Source organism: Malus sylvestris, chromosome 17 (genome assembly GCF_916048215.2).
Source record: "Malus sylvestris chromosome 17, drMalSylv7.2, whole genome shotgun sequence".
NCBI classification, from domain to species: domain Eukaryota; kingdom Viridiplantae; phylum Streptophyta; class Magnoliopsida; order Rosales; family Rosaceae; genus Malus; species Malus sylvestris.
In genome coordinates, this window is record NC_062276.1 from 7,445,411 (window position 1) to 7,463,165 (window position 17,755).

At 39.9% G+C, this 17,755-nt stretch overlaps 3 protein-coding genes and 1 pseudogene across 3 annotated transcripts; 1 reads left to right on the forward strand and 3 right to left on the reverse strand.

The window, feature by feature from the left end:
- Positions 1-260: 260 nt before the first annotated feature.
- Positions 261-3,218, reverse strand: LOC126610778 (F-box/LRR-repeat protein At3g26922-like; annotated as a pseudogene).
- A 2,112-nt stretch (positions 3,219-5,330) lies between these two features.
- On the reverse strand, positions 5,331-8,021 carry LOC126610779 (F-box/LRR-repeat protein At3g26922-like). The gene is made up of 3 exons (XM_050278903.1): positions 7,015-8,021; positions 5,903-6,076; positions 5,331-5,799 (listed from the first exon to the last, which is right to left on the reverse strand). Exons 1-3 carry the CDS (start codon positions 7,951-7,953, stop codon positions 5,557-5,559), a joined length of 1,356 nt encoding a protein of 451 aa, XP_050134860.1. The 5' UTR covers positions 7,954-8,021; the 3' UTR covers positions 5,331-5,556.
- Positions 8,022-11,654: 3,633 nt separating this feature from the next.
- LOC126610780 (putative dehydration-responsive element-binding protein 2H) lies at positions 11,655-13,847 on the reverse strand. The gene is made up of 2 exons (XM_050278905.1): positions 13,615-13,847; positions 11,655-12,465 (listed from the first exon to the last, which is right to left on the reverse strand). The coding sequence occupies exon 2, from the start codon at positions 12,420-12,422 to the stop codon at positions 11,829-11,831; it is 594 nt and encodes a 197-aa protein (XP_050134862.1). The 5' UTR covers positions 12,423-12,465; positions 13,615-13,847; the 3' UTR covers positions 11,655-11,828.
- Positions 13,848-14,424: 577 nt separating this feature from the next.
- Positions 14,425-16,250, forward strand: LOC126609925 (uncharacterized). The gene is made up of 4 exons (XM_050277862.1): positions 14,425-14,640; positions 14,717-14,824; positions 15,435-15,498; positions 15,840-16,250. Exons 1-4 carry the CDS (start codon positions 14,475-14,477, stop codon positions 16,015-16,017), a joined length of 516 nt encoding a protein of 171 aa, XP_050133819.1. The 5' UTR covers positions 14,425-14,474; the 3' UTR covers positions 16,018-16,250.
- Positions 16,251-17,755: the final 1,505 nt, after the last annotated feature.

Sequence of the window (17,755 nt, forward strand, 5' to 3'; positions counted from 1 at the left end):
CCAATTTTTATAAATGATCTATTTTGTTAATATTTCATACTAAATTGTAAATTCATCTCATTACATTGCAAATGATTCAAATTTGAATGTAGAGAGAACGACGAATATTATCAACTTCGCATATGCTGGTGTTTCAAGAACATAACTAAAAATAAACATTCTATTACTTATGATATATTCTGCTTTTAAGGCTGTTTTGAAAGTATTTTTAAAATAACTAAAAGCGATGGATTGTTAAAGCACTTAACACACTTCAAATGTTTTTTTAAGATTCACGTGCATTTTTATTAAATATTGGTTCAAAAAATGTTCTCTTATAAAAAATGCTTTTAACCACATTTAAAGCAATCCCAAACCAGCTTGTAGCTTTAATTGAGATTCGTATTTCAGCATATTAACTTGCTCAAGAAAAAAAAAATATGCCGCAAAATCATTCTAAAAGTCTCTTTTTCAATGGGCAGCAAAGCCTCTTTTTCAACTAGAAAATCTGCTTAGAACTCGCCATTTAAAGCTCGGAGTCTATATACCATTTGGTGCTGCGGAGGAGACCGTACTTCCAACTTGCGAGACCCTTCTTCTATATACCACCGGAGGAAGCGACTTCTTCTCGCCATTCTCGAAACCTTGGAAGGGAACAACTACAATCTTTTCTAGGGCGCCTTCATGCCTCATCAAGATTTTCATAAACTTATCATCGTCTTCGCTCCCAGTATAAGCTTCCATTGTTACTTGCTTGAGACATGGCATGTTGAACTCGACCGGTTTATCTAACAACTCTTCTGGTAAACTCTCCTGGGAATTAGAAGATCATGTTTTAGATACGACGCATGGAAACTAAATAAAATGATAAGCAATAGTAACACGGAAACATCAAGCATTGCTATAATTATGTGTGTAAAAGTACTCACATCTTTCTCCACCTTGAAAAGGAATTCGAGAATCAGTGTCTTGAGATTGGGACAAAGTTTAAGCATTGCAGCCATGCCAACGAGATCATATTGGGTAAACCCCGTTCGCAGCACTAAGACCGTCAGGTTGTGGAGCATGAAACTTTTGGGGAATGTATCCCTTGATGTCAGAAACTGATGGCATATGCATAGAAAACAATTACATGCATTAGAAGATGTTCAATAACATAATGCCTTTAGAAACCAGAGGTCATGCGTAGGGAAACAAACCCAAAGAGATTTAAGCAGTAAAATTTGAAAATCCGAGAGTTCACAGAGGTTAAGGCAATCTATGAATGAAATGTTGGACATAAATGTATACCACAGAATCACAAGGCTGGCCACTGAGACAAACTACAACATCGAGGAGAGACAACTAACTCGGCACAATGGCATGGCTAATCATCAATTGACCCACTTCTTAGAATGAGTGATCATCAAGGCAGAACCTGTTTTTGCTCCTTGGATAAGAAAAAATAGCCGGACCTAATCTATGTATGTAATTCATTTTTCAGAGAAATTTCTTACAATGTCATTAAATTCCGATATCTCATTGACACATTCTGAATGATTTCTCCATAGCCAATGTGTAAGTAAAATAACTAACTGCAACAAAAGCAATTCGCTGCCAGCTAAAGAAATGTAATAGAAGTCTAGTTTCGTAAATCTATATATTGCAGTTTAAAGAAAGAAGATACGGTAATCCGTGCGGAATTCTATTTTCCATTCTATCAAAAACCACAAAAAATTTGCACAGGAAATGCATGCTAAGCAAAATTATCCAACTTCAAAAGACTCTTGAAGAAACTAGTCTCCAATCTGATTAGCGACACGAGCCAAAACCAAAAACAACAATGTTCTACACTATTTAGAACCCCCACTGCTTCTTAATTTCATGGAAGAACAATCCATGTCCAAACCCTTGTAATAATGAGCAGACCTGAATAACTAATTACCCTTTCCCTCTTCCTTTCGAATCCCAGATTCAATGACAAGCTAAAAAGCCTTACTTTCTCTCATGTTAGTATCTCTTTCAGTTCCTAGAAGACACAATTTCATTCACAAATACACCTATACATCCTACTCCGAAAAACGCCAAAACTGAGCCAATCTGCAAAAAGCCTCGTACATTCACAAGTAGACTTACCACATTGCTAACATATTTGGGCATAATTACGACACTGAAAATAAAACAGAATGGAGCTGCCTGAAGTTAACGAAAATCAAAACAACAAAAACAATAGTTGATCAAAAACAGAGGTACAAGAATTTACCTTAAACCACCAATTTTGCACATTGAGAATCTTAAGATTAGGCGCTTGTTCGAGAACCCTAACAACCTTACTCCACTGATGATAAGACTGATGGATTCGGTGCACGAAATCGGCACGAAACTCAACCAGGGAAGAAACATTCTTAAAAGTAGACTCCTCAAAGGCACAAAGATCCAAATTGATCGAACAAATGTTGGGGCAATCAACCAAAAATGTCTGTCTCTTTTCAGGATCATCAGGAAAATAATACCCCAATACAATTCGCAGCCTTTTGAGCCCTTTGCTGCATATCTTCAAATGAATTGGCCCGCGACACCCAAGAATCTCGAAAGCCTCCAAATTGGGGCAACCCAGAAGCAAATCCTCCACCATCTGGTCCGTCAAATAAACGTCGTCGAGAACCATTGACGCAATCGACCGGAACCGCATGGTGGACAAATTCGCCGGCAGATTGAGATAACACCGGGTGAGGCTCAATATCTCAACACACCCATTTCTCAGAACAGAGAATGGGAAATCGTACATGTGGTGATCCTCAGTTTCGGCTTCGTCGGCGTTGTGAAAATTTTGGTTGATGAAGAAGTCGAAGTAGAGCTCCCGGGCGCGGAAGTGAGTGACGGCGGATCGAACCCAGGAGTCGACATGGTAGCGGTAGTGATAGTGGTAGATGAGAGAGAGGCGAAATGTGTGGATCGGGGAATCGGAGCGGGAAATGAGAACGCGGTCGACGAAATCGGCGTACAATTGGCGGGTGTCCAACGGCGGCTCGTAGGGCGGGAAGAGTTGGAAGTTGAAGTTGAGGGAGGGGACGCGGGACCAGAGGGGCAGCCATTTGTGGGAGATGAGGGAGGTTTAGACGGAGTTTAATGTGGGGAAGAAGGTGAGGACATGGAGGAGGAGGTCCTCCGGCAGATCGTTCAGGTTGCGAGTGTTTGTGATTTTACTGCTTCCCTCCATCTCCATGTCCTCGATTCTGGAGGTATCGACTTTCGTCCCATTTTTCGTTTTAAAAGCTTTGGGGTAGGGATGTAATTTCACATCCGGTCTTCTAGTTAGAGTTTAGTTTTTTTTTTTTTTTAATAAACAATGAGAAATTGAACTAAACCTCACACTAAACCAATATAATAATGTAATTCAAATTTGTTTTTGAAGAAAACCGAACCCAAAACTTCTCTTACAAGTAAAGAAAAATTTCACTAGACCGTAGTATTAAATGGCAATTTAAAGTTTTTCTACTATGCCTTTTTTCACATGGATAAGAGCTGGCTTAATGTTTGGGGACTTGTCCTTAGTACTTGTTTTTTCAAGTTAAGTACTAAGTTATTGGTACGTGCGAAAAAAATATTACTTTATGTATTAAATGAGTGGAATGTCCTGAATATACATTACATAATGTGCCAAAGTAATTAGTATGTTTCATGCTTTTATTAGATAATGTACCAATATAAATCGATGAACCAAATTCGACAATACATAACGTATCAGTTTTGGTACGTCTCAAGAAGTATTATTGTACGGACCAAATAACTAGTATGTGTCAAATAAATATTACTATTCGAACTGAAGGACCGGCCAACTCAACATTACGAAATGTACCTGAATGTATGTATCAAAAATTAAAAAAAAACTAACAATACACATATAGCACAGAAGCACATGGCTGCTCCCAGAAACTCTTCAATGCCACAACAATGAGGAGAGAAAACTAACTCTGCACAATGGCATGATTAACCATCAACGAATCCTGAAACGAGTGATCATCCAGATAGAACCCACTTTTGTATAAGAAACAATAGACAGGACCTTTTCTTGGTAGTTCAATTTTTTCACAACAATTCCATGCAATGAGAACACCATGCCCAAGTGAAAGTTTTAACTTATTGCACCACAAGCAATCAGGTTCAATAACCATAGTAATGAGAAATTTTATTATTAATCTCCGAGTCCAAAAAACACCAAATTGAACCTATGTTTGAGAAGTCTTCCACATAATCAGAATTCAGTACGGCAACCACGTAGCACGAAATTTTGGCATAACTTCCACATAAAAAAAGTGAAACTGCCTAAACTTAACCTAATTTGAAACAATGAGAACAGATCGATCAGAACATAAACAAAAATAGAAATGCCCTACCTATTATGAAACTCTAACAGCTAATTGCACCATAGGCAATGAGGAAAGATAATCAGAGTGAAACAAAGTTTTACTTTTCCTGACAAACTCACCTCTGATATCACTATGCCAGAAGCAGAATCGTAATGCACGATATCTAGTCTTAATACACCTATTTAATGACCAATTTGTACAAATTAAGCACTGATTATTCCCTCTGTCGCTTCAAGATTTAATGACAAGCTAAAAATCCTCTCTCGTGTTATTATATTAAGACACAAACTCATTCAAAAACACATGTAGCCTATCAATGTCATCAAAATTTAGCTCAAAGTTGGCGAAAATTGAAATACAAAAACAATAATTGATCAAGGCAGAAGTTTTGGGGAATTACCTTAAACCACCAATTTTGCACACTAAAATGCTTAAGATGAGGCACTTGTTCGAGTAGCCTAACAGCCATGCTCCAATAATTATAGCCTTCCATTAGGTGCATAACATCACGGACCCAATCGACCCGAAACCCATGGCGGACAATTTCGCCGGCTGCCTAAGATCACAACGCGTGAGGCTCAATTTCTCAACACACCCATTTCTAAGAAGAGAGAAACGGAAATCATAGATGTGGTTCCGGCTGCCTAAGATCACAACGCGGAGGCTCAATACATCACTGCTGCCGAAGTATTGTAGCCAGACTATTTGATTTTAAATGTGTCATCTACGCATCTCTTTTTACTTCTCACACAGCTTTTTAATTTTTTTACTTCTCACACCTTTTAATTTTCAACCGTCAGATCAGATGAATTGAACAAGATCAAGGGACATAAATTAACAAAGGATGTGAAAAGTCAAAAAAAACCAAAACAAAAAAAAATGTGTGAGTAGCATACCCCTTAGGGAAAACTTAAAAACAATGGAGATCCAGGATGATTAAAATGATTAATGGTGAACAAACTACTTCTATTGAATTCAAATCTCAAAGACCAGAATGGGGAGTTGTGTCAATCTTATGGACCATTTTAGCAACTTAATTTGCTCATAAAACATGCTGCAAACTCTTCATATATACAGGAACAAGAAAATACAGTCTCAGTCAATGCACTCATAGAAATCTAATTAGAGAGCTCAATCCAAAAGTCTAATTCAATATCCGAAAACAGCAGTTGAAAGTTGAAAGTTGAAGGTCTCAGGGCTCCAGGATTTTGCATTCCCCATTTAAACCTCATAATCTATCCACTATCTCCCAAGCTTGTGAAACCTTTCTATTTAGAATTATCGGAGGAAGCGGTTCGTTCTGGCCAACTTGGTCGATAAGAAGTACAATCTTTTCCAGGACAACTCCTTGCTCAATCAAGATTTTCAAAATACTACATTGTCGTCCGTTATACGCTTTCAGTTTAACTTGCTTGAGACTTGGCATGCTGAAATGAACTGGTTTCTTCAAGAGCTCTTCTGGTAAACTCTCCTGGAATTTAGAACATCAAATTTTAGATATGCAGCACGAAACGTAAAATAGGATGATAAGTAACATCAAGCATTGCTATAATTCTCTGTGTAAAAGTACTCACGTCTTTCTCCATTTTGAAAGGGTTTTCTAGAATCAGTGTCTCAAGATTGGGACAAAGTTTAAGCAGTGCAGCCATGCCAACGAGATCATATTGGGTACACCCAGTTCGCAGCACCAACAGCTTCAGATTGTGGAGAATAAAACTTTCGGGAAAAGTATTCTTTGATGTCAGAAACTGAGGGCACATGCAAAGGAAACAATTACGAATATCAGAAGATGTTCGATAACATAATCCCTCTAAGAACCAGTAGGTTAAGCGGTAAAAAATGAAATTGAAAAACCCCCAAGTCCACAAAGGTTAACCCCACAGCAATGAAGCGGACAGAATAAGAAAGCGATTAAAGCCTGTCTAGCACAGAATCACATGGCTGGTTAGTAAGACAGGCTACCAGATCTCCTTTCCAGACACACAATTTTAAGATAAATAGTTCCGAGGGATGATCTAAAAAACGCAATCTCCAGGAGAGACAACTATGCACCAGTGGTTAATTATAACTTAATTCTGCTTCTTAGAATGAGTGATAATGTTTTAATAAGTCATTACCACAAGCAATTAGGTGGAACAACCAGAGTGATGGGAAGTTCAATTTTCTTCCCGATGTCATTTATCACGACTAACATCACTATGCTTGGTGAAGAAACGTAAATGGAGGATATCTAGTTTTATCAAAAACCAAGAATATTGGCACAAGAAATGCATACTAAGATACAAAAAACAAAACGATAGGACATATAAGAGTCGACAAATTTTCTGGGAGAACAATCCATGACCAATTTGTATAAATTAAAAACTAATCAATTCCCATGTATAGACCAACCCCTGTAGTAATGAGCAGACCTGAATAGCTAATTACCCTTTCCATCTTTCTTCCGATTCCAAGATTCAACGATAAGCTACGAAAGCCTTACATTCTCTCATGTTATTTTCTCTTTCAATTCCTAAAAGACACAGTTACATTCACAAGTACACGGCTGCATATCCTTGGCCGAAAAACACCAAAATTAAGCCCTTCTATGAGAACCCTCACACATACTTCAAAAACCAACCAGATAACTACATATATTGGCATAATTTCCACAACGATATATATGAGAAACAAGTCAAAAGATTACCTTGAACCACCAATTTTGCACATTAAGATGCTTAACATTTGGTGCTTGTTCGAGTAGCCTAACAACATTACTCCAAGGACGATACGACCCATCAATTCGATGCGGAAAATCAACATGAAACTCAACCAAAGAAGAAGCATTCTTAAGTACACACTCTTCAAAGTCACAACTATGAATACTGATCGAACAAAGCTTCGGGCAATCAACCAATAACGTCTGCTTCTGCTTTGGGATATACCCAAATTCAAGCATTAGCCTTCTAAGACTTGTGCTGCATATCTCCAAATGGTGAGGCCCCAAACAGCTGTTAATTTCCAAAACCTCCAAATTGGGGCAAGCAGATAACAAATCCTTCACGGCCTGGTCCTCCAAGTAAACGTGGTTGAAACAGATGAACCGAATCGACCCGAAACGCATGGTGGACAATTTCGCCGGCAGAGTAAGATCACAGCTCGTGAGCGATAATTTCTCAACACACCCATCCCTCAAAACATACAAAGGGAAATCGTACGTGGGTTTCTGCTCGTCACGAACATCGGTTTCGATGAAGAAGTCGAGAAAGAGCTCCCGAGCGCGGAGGCGGGCGACGGCGGATCGCACCCAAGAGTCGACAGTGGAGCGGTAGTGTTCGTCGTAGAGGAAAGAGAGGCGGAAAGTGTGGAGGGGATAATTGAGGCGGGAAATCAGAGCGCGGTCGACGAACTCGACGTAGAACTGGGAGGTATGGGAGGGATGCTCGTGCGGCGGGAAGAGTTGGTAGTTGAAGTCGAGGGAGGGGACGCGAGACCAGAGGGGCCGCCATTTCTGGGAGATGAGGGAGGTTTCAACGGAGTTTAGTGTGGGGAGGAAGGTAAGGATGTGGATGAGGATCTCGTCGGGGAGATCGTTTAGGTTTCGATTCGTGATTGCGGTGGTAGGGTTTTCATTTGTTGGCTCCATCGCAGTTTGCAGAGTTTCGGTTTTCGTTCTCTGTCAGCAAAGCGTTTTATTTCCTGTTAAAAATGTTAGGAGTTTTTTACTTGCTAATAATTTAATGCTACGGATAGTTTAACTGTTATATTTTTATTTTTATGTTTTTTGATAAATTACATTTTATCCTTTTAGTATAGCAAAAGAAGCACAGATTTTGGATGCTCTTTTTTTTTAATTCATTTTTTTGCTGATATTTTTTCGAAATTAATAAAGAAAGAAAAGGTAGGGTTGGTGAATGGGGACTGGTGGAGAAGGAAGGAAGGGGTTGATCTGGGGAGAGAGAAGAGAGGGACTGGAGAGGACGGGAGGTGAAGAGAGTGGAGGAGAGGGAGGTGGGAATGCATAATTTTTGTCACGTGACATAAATTTGGCAGCACGTCAGCATAAATGTGAATTTCATATTTGCCATATCATTACTTAACAGTTTATTAATGGATTTTCTAATGGATATATGAAATTAAAATAAAATAATAAGTAAATGTATGAAATTGAAATATTTTAAAAATGTTGTTTGAGGTTATAATCGATCCCAAACCTGAGAGGGTAAAATATAATTTACTCTTTTTTTTTTTTGTTAAATTTCATTAAAAGAGAAAGCTAATGCAAAAATGAGGATGATTGAAAGAGAGAGTCCAAAATAGGCAAGCAAAGCAGAACTCCGCTTGGAGAAACCAACTACAATGAAATAGGCTCAAAACAGACTGCCTATACTAACACAAAAGCAAAAAACCTAGAATTGAAAAAAGCAAGCAGCCGCCTCCACCATATCAGCTGCTCCACCACTGCCAAGTTGCCACCACCTAGAAGACGAACCAACGAACCAAATGAATCAACATAAAATTGGGGTAGACAAGCCACTCGCCTTATGAGTGCTTCCATAATTTTACCAAATAGTGCAAAAAGCACTTTAAAAGCGGCTAATTACCAAGGAGTAGTGCCACCAGAGAAGATCCATGAAGGCAACATCTATGAATTCTCTCCTCACCAAATCTCTCCTCCTATTTGAACGGTTACGATTAAGCTACGTTAACATTTGTGTTGACTTCTTTATAGAGAGAGAAAGACAAAGAGAAAAGTGTGAAAGAAGGGGAAGGAAGGGGGGGAGATTAGTAGGGAAAAGAATCCTAGTCCATATTCAAGATGATATCCCTTGATGTATAATTTTTGCAAATGATATGGTCCTGATAGATAATCACTGAACTCCACCCCTTCTTCTGGTGACCCTGATGTAGAGGAAGACAGCTGCAGAAATGGTAGTGACAAGCCCGGCAATAATAATACCACCACCAGCCACCGAATTATTAGCTTTCTTTTCACCTTCTCCAGTCTTTCCACCCTTTTCCAACAGGTCCCAAACGCCGGAAAGATGGAGCTTCCGCAGTGGAAGCAAAGTGTTCTGTATCCCTGCCCAAATCATCAGATTTCTTGGCAGCCATTGCAGAAACCAGAAGGAACCCAGCAAGGAGGACGGAAATCAGACCAAGTCTTGCCATTGGGTTGAAAGTTTGAGAATTTAAGAATCTTGGTATTATTTGGTTTGGAATTTGACGCTTTTAGATGCTGAATAGGGTTGGGAATGATTTGGGATGAGCAGGTGGTTTTATAGAATGAATGTGTGGTGTTTGGGGTTTCTCCTCTCGGTTGCTTGGTGCTCAAGGGAGTATGGTGCTGTTGGGGGAGAGTGGGTCCCATGTGCGATGTGTGTGAGAGAAAGAGAGTTAAAACTATTTTTGGGTGTCGGAACCATCATCTAGCTCTCTATTCATTCGATGCATGCCATCGTCCTATTATAAATTCTCAAAAATGCTACAAGAAGTTATAAACGCACACATTTTTTGCCGCAGTATATGTTATCTACCAAAATACAGTGGAATTCTGGAAAATACTATATGAAGTTATGAACGCATCGCTACTTTTTCACATTTTCATGCGCATGCTTCCTTTTACTCAACATTTATGTGACTTGGGTTTAGGTAAACTCACTGGTCAATGCTCCCTATGATCAACCAGAACAAGGACAAATTAACCAGGATGGCGTCATCCCATCCCAATGACAATTTAGCCGGATTGAGTGGACATGGTTTCCACTTGGAACCACCATAGTTATTGTTAGGTTTATTTTTAGTTACGCTGTTGGAACTCGACCTTGGTCTCATTTTGTTTTCTGCAACTTAAAAGTCATCATTTTACTTTCTGAAACTCAATATTTGCTCCACTTTACCATGTTTATGTTTTTTTTTGTCAAGTTCGCCCCATTTTGATCTCACTTTGTCTCTTGGAACTCAATTTTGATTTCACTTTGCCCCTTAAAACTCAAAAGTCGTCATTTTGCTCCATAAAGCACACTTTCTAAAAAGCACGAGCAATTGTATTTGGTTTCATCCAGCTCCACGTTAGTTTTACAAGTTTGAGTGTGATGTCCCATACTAATGAATTGTTGCACAAAATAACTTCTTCCATGTATACCCACAAAAAATTCTAATATGTGATCAAGATATATCGAGTTCAGGTATATCGATCTATTATCACATTCACTCGTAACTTTATGAGAACTTAAGAAGGATTATTTATGGGAATTTGTCATCTTGAACTACAACGATACATAAGATATGATAATAGTGACATGTATTATTTGATTGTAATGTTTAAGGGAGCTTTGTGGTCCTATAGTGGCCATGTGTAGGACTGGTAAGTTGCAACTGTCACATAGGTTCTTCCCAAGGTCAAGACTTGAGTGCATAATTAGGTTAGTTGGGATACCTGTGGCCTTGGTTTTTCAGTTGAGGTATGCTAATCCTGCCCTTAAATTCGAATCCCATGTTTGCCTGGCTTGATAGATGCAACACATTTGTCGGCATGTTTGTGTCCACAATGTCAATAGCAAACCATGTCTTTGGCCTAATAGCATTGGCAACGACTACCTTATCCAAATGCTGACGGCTTAAGATACTTCATGCTTCATGTTGCAGAACTCCAGGAAATGGATCGAGCGGTGGTCCTGGTGAATCGGAGATAGTGCTCCATCGGCATTCCAAGCTCGATGTCGTGCTTCATGCTTGTTGTATGTTTCACATGCAGTGCACGAAAGATCAGAATGAGTCGGCAGAATGCAGTGTATTGCCTCAACACCTCCAAGAGTTTGGATACCGTCCTTCTCTTGGCCAGCACTTCTTATAATATCCGACCATATTTTCGTTATTGGGATTCAGATGCCGTCAGAAATCGCTGGATAAGTTCTGGAGCCTCCTCGCAAGTGAAGCGGAACAACAGTCCATGTGCCGGGAGTAGAGCCTGATAGGATGAGTCTTGGACTACACGTTTGTTCAGAACTGTGTTAGATAACCAAAAGCTCTTTCAGAAAACCAAAAACGTTTTATGTCAATCACATGAAAAAAAAAAAAAAAAAAAGTTGAAAAGGTTCCAGACTTGTAAAAGCACTCAAAATTGCTTCTACCAAAAGCACTTGATTTGGCAGTGCTAGTGATAATTTTTAAAGCGGTATTTTCAAACGAGCGCTTAGTGATAATTTTTTCAAGGATTTTTACAATTCTAGACCCTATACCCTAATTGATGGATGTAGAGCCTACAATAAACTCATTAACGGTCGGAAACCACCAATGCCCATGGCATGCCCCATGCTTATACGAATGTGTCAAAACATGAAGGACGAAGATCTTAAATCGCTTTATAAAATCAAAAGACAACAGATTAGAACGAATGAAAACTTCATCCAACCCAAGTGTAATTTGACAGATAAAATAAAAAATTGCTCATCTCCCACAATCACCGTGTATGTATGCTGAACATGTACATTATGGCCAAGAAGATCAAAGACCGACTCTTCATTCATCATCTCGATCCTCATTTGTTTGATCTACATTCGTCGTATCATCATTCTCTACATTAGATGAAAGACCATTCGCCTGATCCTCATCCTGAGCGGCACAATCCCCCGAGTGGTCTGATCTCGCTGAGGATTCTGAACCTGCAGATGATGCTAACAAGGGAAGGGAGGACAGAGTTTTTGTCGATGAAGAATCCTTTGATAAAGTGGAAATTGAGATATTAGGGAAGTTAAGACGGGCAGCAGAACAATACATGGCCCTTGCCGCTTCATCATAAGCAAGGGCAGCTTCAATGGCAGTTGGAAAAGTGCCTAGCCAGAGCCTACTTCCCCTGTTGGGTGTCCGGATCTCTGCAACCCACTTGCCCCATGTCCTCTGTCTAACACCTCTGTAGTTACAGCGAGAGTTCTCAGGTCCTCCCTTACCCTTCATACATCCCTTTTTTGATCCCTTGGCTGGTACTCTACGGAACGGTCCACCCTCATCATTGCATGAATCCAAATGGTCGTTGTACTCTTTCCACTTCGCAAGAGTCTCAGCCACAGGATTGGGTCCATCCCGTCTTGTATCGGTCTTGACCAACTTGGGCATGCAGTTCAAATTGTATTGAACAGGAAAAATAATGATGAGTGACCTGCCAATACAAAGAAGACTTTGTCTTTAGAAATGATCTTTATTACCAGAGCAATACTTAATCACTGGTAAACTGCTTACATCAACTCCATGCACCACAAACGCAACAACCGATCAAACCAATATATGGGCGCAATGCAACTACAATTCCTTCTAGTACTGATTCAGTATACACTGAAACTAACAGAAATGCAGCTCCTAGACTGCGACATCTTGAAGCTCCCTCTGGAGTGAAGGGCTATCACAAAAGGAGTTGTCTTTCTAAGGTAGAAAACGCAGATGATTTCGCTACCTTCGAAAGATTAAGATTTTTAACCTCTAAAAAGCATGATTAAGCATGGGGAAATTGGATACGGTACTAACCTAACACATTTTTCAAATTAGCAGCAGCCATCAACTTATCGAGAAAATGCACTCTTCAAGCTAGACACTAGAATACACACCCCCAACAACTTTATCATTGGACAAAACAATAGATTCTTAAAAAGGCGACCTTAAGCCAACAAGGCTCCTCGCTTTGCGACGGTCGGGGGAGGAATGCCTATCGTGCGCAGCTTTACCCTTGCTTTGCAAATTGCAAAGAGGCTGTTTCCATGATTCGAACCCGTAACCTTTTAATCACAAAGGAACAACCTTTCCATTGCACCAAGGCTCACCCTCAAAACAATAGATTCTTGATGACGAATATTACCTCCAACTTCTTAATTTTCGAATGCACGAAATGTACGACACAAACGTACAAACAGTCGATCAAAAGCTTGACTTTTTCAGCAATACGATTCCAAATTTCCAAAAAACCACATCAATTTCTCTTCAATTTTCCCACACAAACCATTCAAACCAAACAATTAATCAACTAAGATTTTCCACTGTAATTTGCATTACCCTTCCAATTAAAAAATTAAATAAACAACAAAATTTAACTAAGATGAACATTGTCATATAGCTCTATCCAAAATTATAAAAATTTAAAATTTAAAATTATAAACTTAAGATGAACATTACCCTTTCTACAGCCTCAACTTTGGAACTTAAAAAATTTATATACCAATAATCTAAAATTACGGATGAAAAATAAAATCTGTCAAATAATTTTTAAACTAGCACAGATCTCAGCAAAATTTGATTTTAAAAAAATCGAAATTGTTACCTTGTTTTTGTTCCGGGACCCCCTTTAAGAATTGAGGCTGGTATCTGAAGAGGGGGCAGCAGAGCTTGGAAGATAAAAATGGTCAATGCTCCATGGAAAGAGAGTTTGAGGTTCAAGCTCACAACTGACACAGCACAAAATGACAAGGGAAAAAACCAAATAAGCCCTAAACGCCTCAGTTTTGCCCCCAAATGGATTGTAAATTTTAGAGCTCCTTTTTTTTAATCTTTGAGGGATTTTTCTCATCATTTGAATTTTAGACACTAGTTCCGGCCCAAATATTGTCAAGTGTGAGATGAAAGATAGCCCATGAACCTAATAATCTTGGTCTGAAAACCTAAATGCAAGTTTATTTCTTATTACTGTCTCTCTACACGCGCTTTCACGTATGCAAGAGGTATTTTCTAAATTACGAACGTTACGCATCCCTAAAAATGTATTTTCACATCAAAGAATCAATTTGCTGACTCATTAGCCATGCCACTCTCCGAGTCATGGAGATATCATATTTCTAAGCACTCTAAAAAACTATCTACATTTTCAACCTATCACTTATGGTATTTCTTGTTTATTGCAAAAAAATATATACAATATGAACTACTTATAAACCTTCAATTCAAAACATAACTCGAGGGATAAGGGCACTAAACCATGGTTCATACATGAGATAGTCTCTATTCTCATAATCATCCTACATCCTAATTTATTGATGTTACAACCACCCCCAATTATATGTGTTATATATTATTTTTACCCCAAACTGCCACGTGGCAGTAATCAAACTCACCTCTCTTTTCTCTTTCTGTCCCCCCCCAACCCCAAGACCTCTCTCTTCTTCATCTCTCTCTGTACTCACTCTCATGTCTATCCCTCTCATCCTCCTGCGAGCCTCACCCATTATCAACCCCGTGCCTGCACCGCATTCACCATCATTACCCCATCATCTTTCCCTCTCTTTCGTCTCTGCGGGACACAGAGGAACCCAGAGAAGCTCTCTGGCGGGATTTTTCCTTTTCCTCCGGTTAGGTAAGGTTGGATTCCTTTTTAATCCGCCATTGATGTTGTTGGATGTTGTGTGATGAGATTTATAGTGTTTTCCAAGGTTTTGAAGACGGGAACGGCGCGGGGGAAGCACACCCATTTTTCCGGCGAACCCGTGAGCTTCGAGGGAATTTCCAGTCACCTCCGACCGTGTCACGGTTATTTGAGGGTAGCAATCTCTTCCCCTCATCTTGCTCTTCATTTTCGTACTTAGATCGGGGTCTAGAACCTCCGTTTTCAGGTGATCGGAGCTGTAGCAGCTCCGGCCTTCTTCTTCGGCAAAACCAGGCCTCTCAGGCCATTTAGAAACCCCACGGGCCTTAGCCGTTTTGGGCCAGCCCAATACCCTAGCCCACATAGTTTTTATTTTTAGTTTTAGGTTTTTAAAACCCAAAAGGCCACGGGCCTTATACCGAAGGGCCTTGGGCCGGTTTCTATTAAAGGGCTTAAAGCCCAACCCTTTTGTAAGGCTTTAGGGCCGGCCTTGGTGTGTGTGGGTTGTGATGTGTGTGCAGCTCGTGTGTGTGTATGTGTGTGTGTGTGTGCGTGTGTGTATATGCATGCCGTGCATGTGTGTGTGCTGGTGGTGTGTGTATGTGTTTGGGCTTAAACCCAAACCACATTCATTCACCCTAAAACCCTTTTTAACCCCAAAAACCTAAGAATTCTAAAACGCATTAGACCCTAACCCATCCAACCCAAATCCTTTATTTTTAATTAGTACAAACCCAAATCTTTTAGAAAATCCTTTTATTTATTTATTACATTTTTGTGCTTAGGTGAAGTTGCTAGTGAAGAAATTCTAAATCCTGATCCGCATAACTCTTCTGCTAAAGAATATTTGTGAGTGGACCCCTTCTAAAATTACATGATTTTATAATTTAATTGCACAAATGATTAGCATGCCTACGAGTTTATGATTTGATTTATGTTAAGCCTGTTTACTGAATATATTGATTTTCGTCTCGTGTTTTTGGTGAGGAATTATTTGTTAGCCTATATTGAGCTATATTTTAATATATATCGTATTTTCTATAAAAACCATGAACTGGTAGACTATCTGATGGATGAAGATAGGATGCTAGAACATGTTTTAGAAACCCCTATGTATAGTATAGACGATAGATGACTTTATACTATGAAGTGGTTATTTATGAGAGGCGTAACTATTTGTGCGTACCTAGAGGACACTATGCCGCCTGGGGCGAGGATCTGGTGTTGGCATTTAGGTCGGGAGAAATAATCTCTAACTACGAGCTGAGGGACATGGAGCAGGCATTAGGCCGGGAGTTGGTAATCTCTGGCTACGGGCGCAAAGACCACGGAGCAGGCATTGGGCCGGGAGTTATATTTATTCAGTGATCTTTCTAGCAGCACATCGCGCTTACGAGACGATCTTTTATATGTTTACTGTTTTGATTTCCGCGATGTTGTTCCGCGATATGACTTTTGAGATATTTTTTGGCATGCTAAGATTTTGATTAAATCCATCACTTATTATGCTAGTAGTTTTCATTATATATAAATTGTGGGGGTTAGTACATTGATAACTGTTTTATTATTATTGTATTTATGAATTTGGTCCACTTACCTTTGTTTTGCGCCCCCATTCAGGACTTAGAAACAAGAACTACGACACGACATACGAGGCATTCCCCTACCAGTAGCAATCTATCACCCACTTGTGTGATATCTTGAAATGATCTTTCCTTCTTGTGAATCTTGATTTAGATTGTGTTTTGTACACTCTAGACACTTCCTTAAACTTTGTTCATTACTTTTAAATTCTAATGTTTATTCATGAATATTTTCTCCTAATCATTACTCTTGTAATCAATTAATGGCTTTCGTCACCCTTGGGTGTCGGCCAGCACGTGTCTATCCTGGTATTCGAGGAATATCAGGGTCGGGGCGTGTCAATTGACATGACACTCGTAGTTTGGATAGTTTCCTATGATTAGTAATCTACTTCATTTGTAAGTTAGAGATAAGTTCGATTCTCATTAAAGGTGAATTATGTTGGTACCATATATTGGGCCTCGACTTTGGGCCTCATCCCTAAGCCCATGACAAATGTAAAAGGGGAGGGAGCCCTTATTCTATAAAAGGGACTCCCTCACCCTCATGAAAAAGATCTCACATCCAGAGAGAAACAAAGGGTCTCAGATCCAACCCTTACAACAAATGGAGGGCAGTACCCCTCTCAGCCAAACAGAGAGCAAAATGGCAAAGGCTGCATCCACAGAGAGCTCCCTTGTCGATTTATTGTAATCCATACATACATACATAATCAGCATCAGTGTGGACGTAGCCCAAACATTGGGGTGAACCACGATACATCTTTGTGTTCTTTAGCGTTTGTGTGATTCAGGCCGGATTTACGTTGGTCCAAGATCCTCCGGATTTTGTGCATCAACATTTGGCGCCGTCTGTGGGAAACGACACGAAAAGTTATGTCAATTCTCTTTCATTTTTTCATCTCACCACCGTGAAACCTCACCACATTATCCACTGTGAATCTGCAGAAACCCAAGAACCAAACATCTGCATAGTCACTGCAAAACCCATGTATTCCGTTTCAACTTCCGATCACGACGGCATCAATGGAAACACAGATAGAGAAAGAAAGAGGCAGACTCTTCAGTAGTGAAGCGTGAAGTGAGTAAAAATTTTAGATTTGTGCATTTTGTACATGAGGAAGGTATGTCTTGCATTCAGTCACTGGGTCTCACTCTCACGTTCTTCAGCGCTATCCTTCTGATTATTCTCACGACCTCCGTTGATGGCCAGCGCAATCCAAGGCCCATCATCTGTCTCAGAGCCCCATCGACAACTTCGAGCCCCTCTGGACATCGCAATCACTCAGGCCATGGGACCCACCTCTGATCGAAAAGGGTAAGCTCCGAGCCTTCTGCACGGGTACCAAGCTCCGATCAGATCTCAAGTTTCCAATACACCGCGTCTTCATCTCGCTATCGTGCGATGCGTCGAGACTTCCATCCAAGTCGTCACCGCCCTTTCCACTATGAACGGCCACAACCCGTCTCAGAACAATCCCCACCACCGATCCCAGCTCCCCAGCTTGTTTATGAGCCCTACT

Excerpts from the sequence above, each read along its gene's own strand:
- LOC126610780 (XM_050278905.1), bottom strand. The coding sequence starts at position 12,422 with ATGCCCAAGTTGGTCAAGACCGATACAAGACGGGATGGACCCAATCCT.
- LOC126610779 (XM_050278903.1), bottom strand. The coding sequence starts at position 7,953 with ATGGAGCCAACAAATGAAAACCCTACCACCGCAATCACGAATCGAAAC. Across the intron at positions 6,077-7,014 it reads TGCAAAATTGGTGGTTCAAG|TTTCTGACATCAAAGAATAC; the intron begins GTAATCTTTTGA and ends ATGTGCCCTCAG. Across the intron at positions 5,800-5,902 it reads CTTTCAAAATGGAGAAAGAC|GAGAGTTTACCAGAAGAGCT; the intron begins GTGAGTACTTTT and ends TCTAAATTCCAG.
- LOC126609925 (XM_050277862.1), top strand. The coding sequence starts at position 14,475 with ATGTCTATCCCTCTCATCCTCCTGCGAGCCTCACCCATTATCAACCCC. Across the intron at positions 14,641-14,716 it reads TTTCCTTTTCCTCCGGTTAG|GTTTTGAAGACGGGAACGGC; the intron begins GTAAGGTTGGAT and ends GTGTTTTCCAAG. Across the intron at positions 14,825-15,434 it reads CGTGTCACGGTTATTTGAGG|GTGAAGTTGCTAGTGAAGAA; the intron begins GTAGCAATCTCT and ends TTTTGTGCTTAG.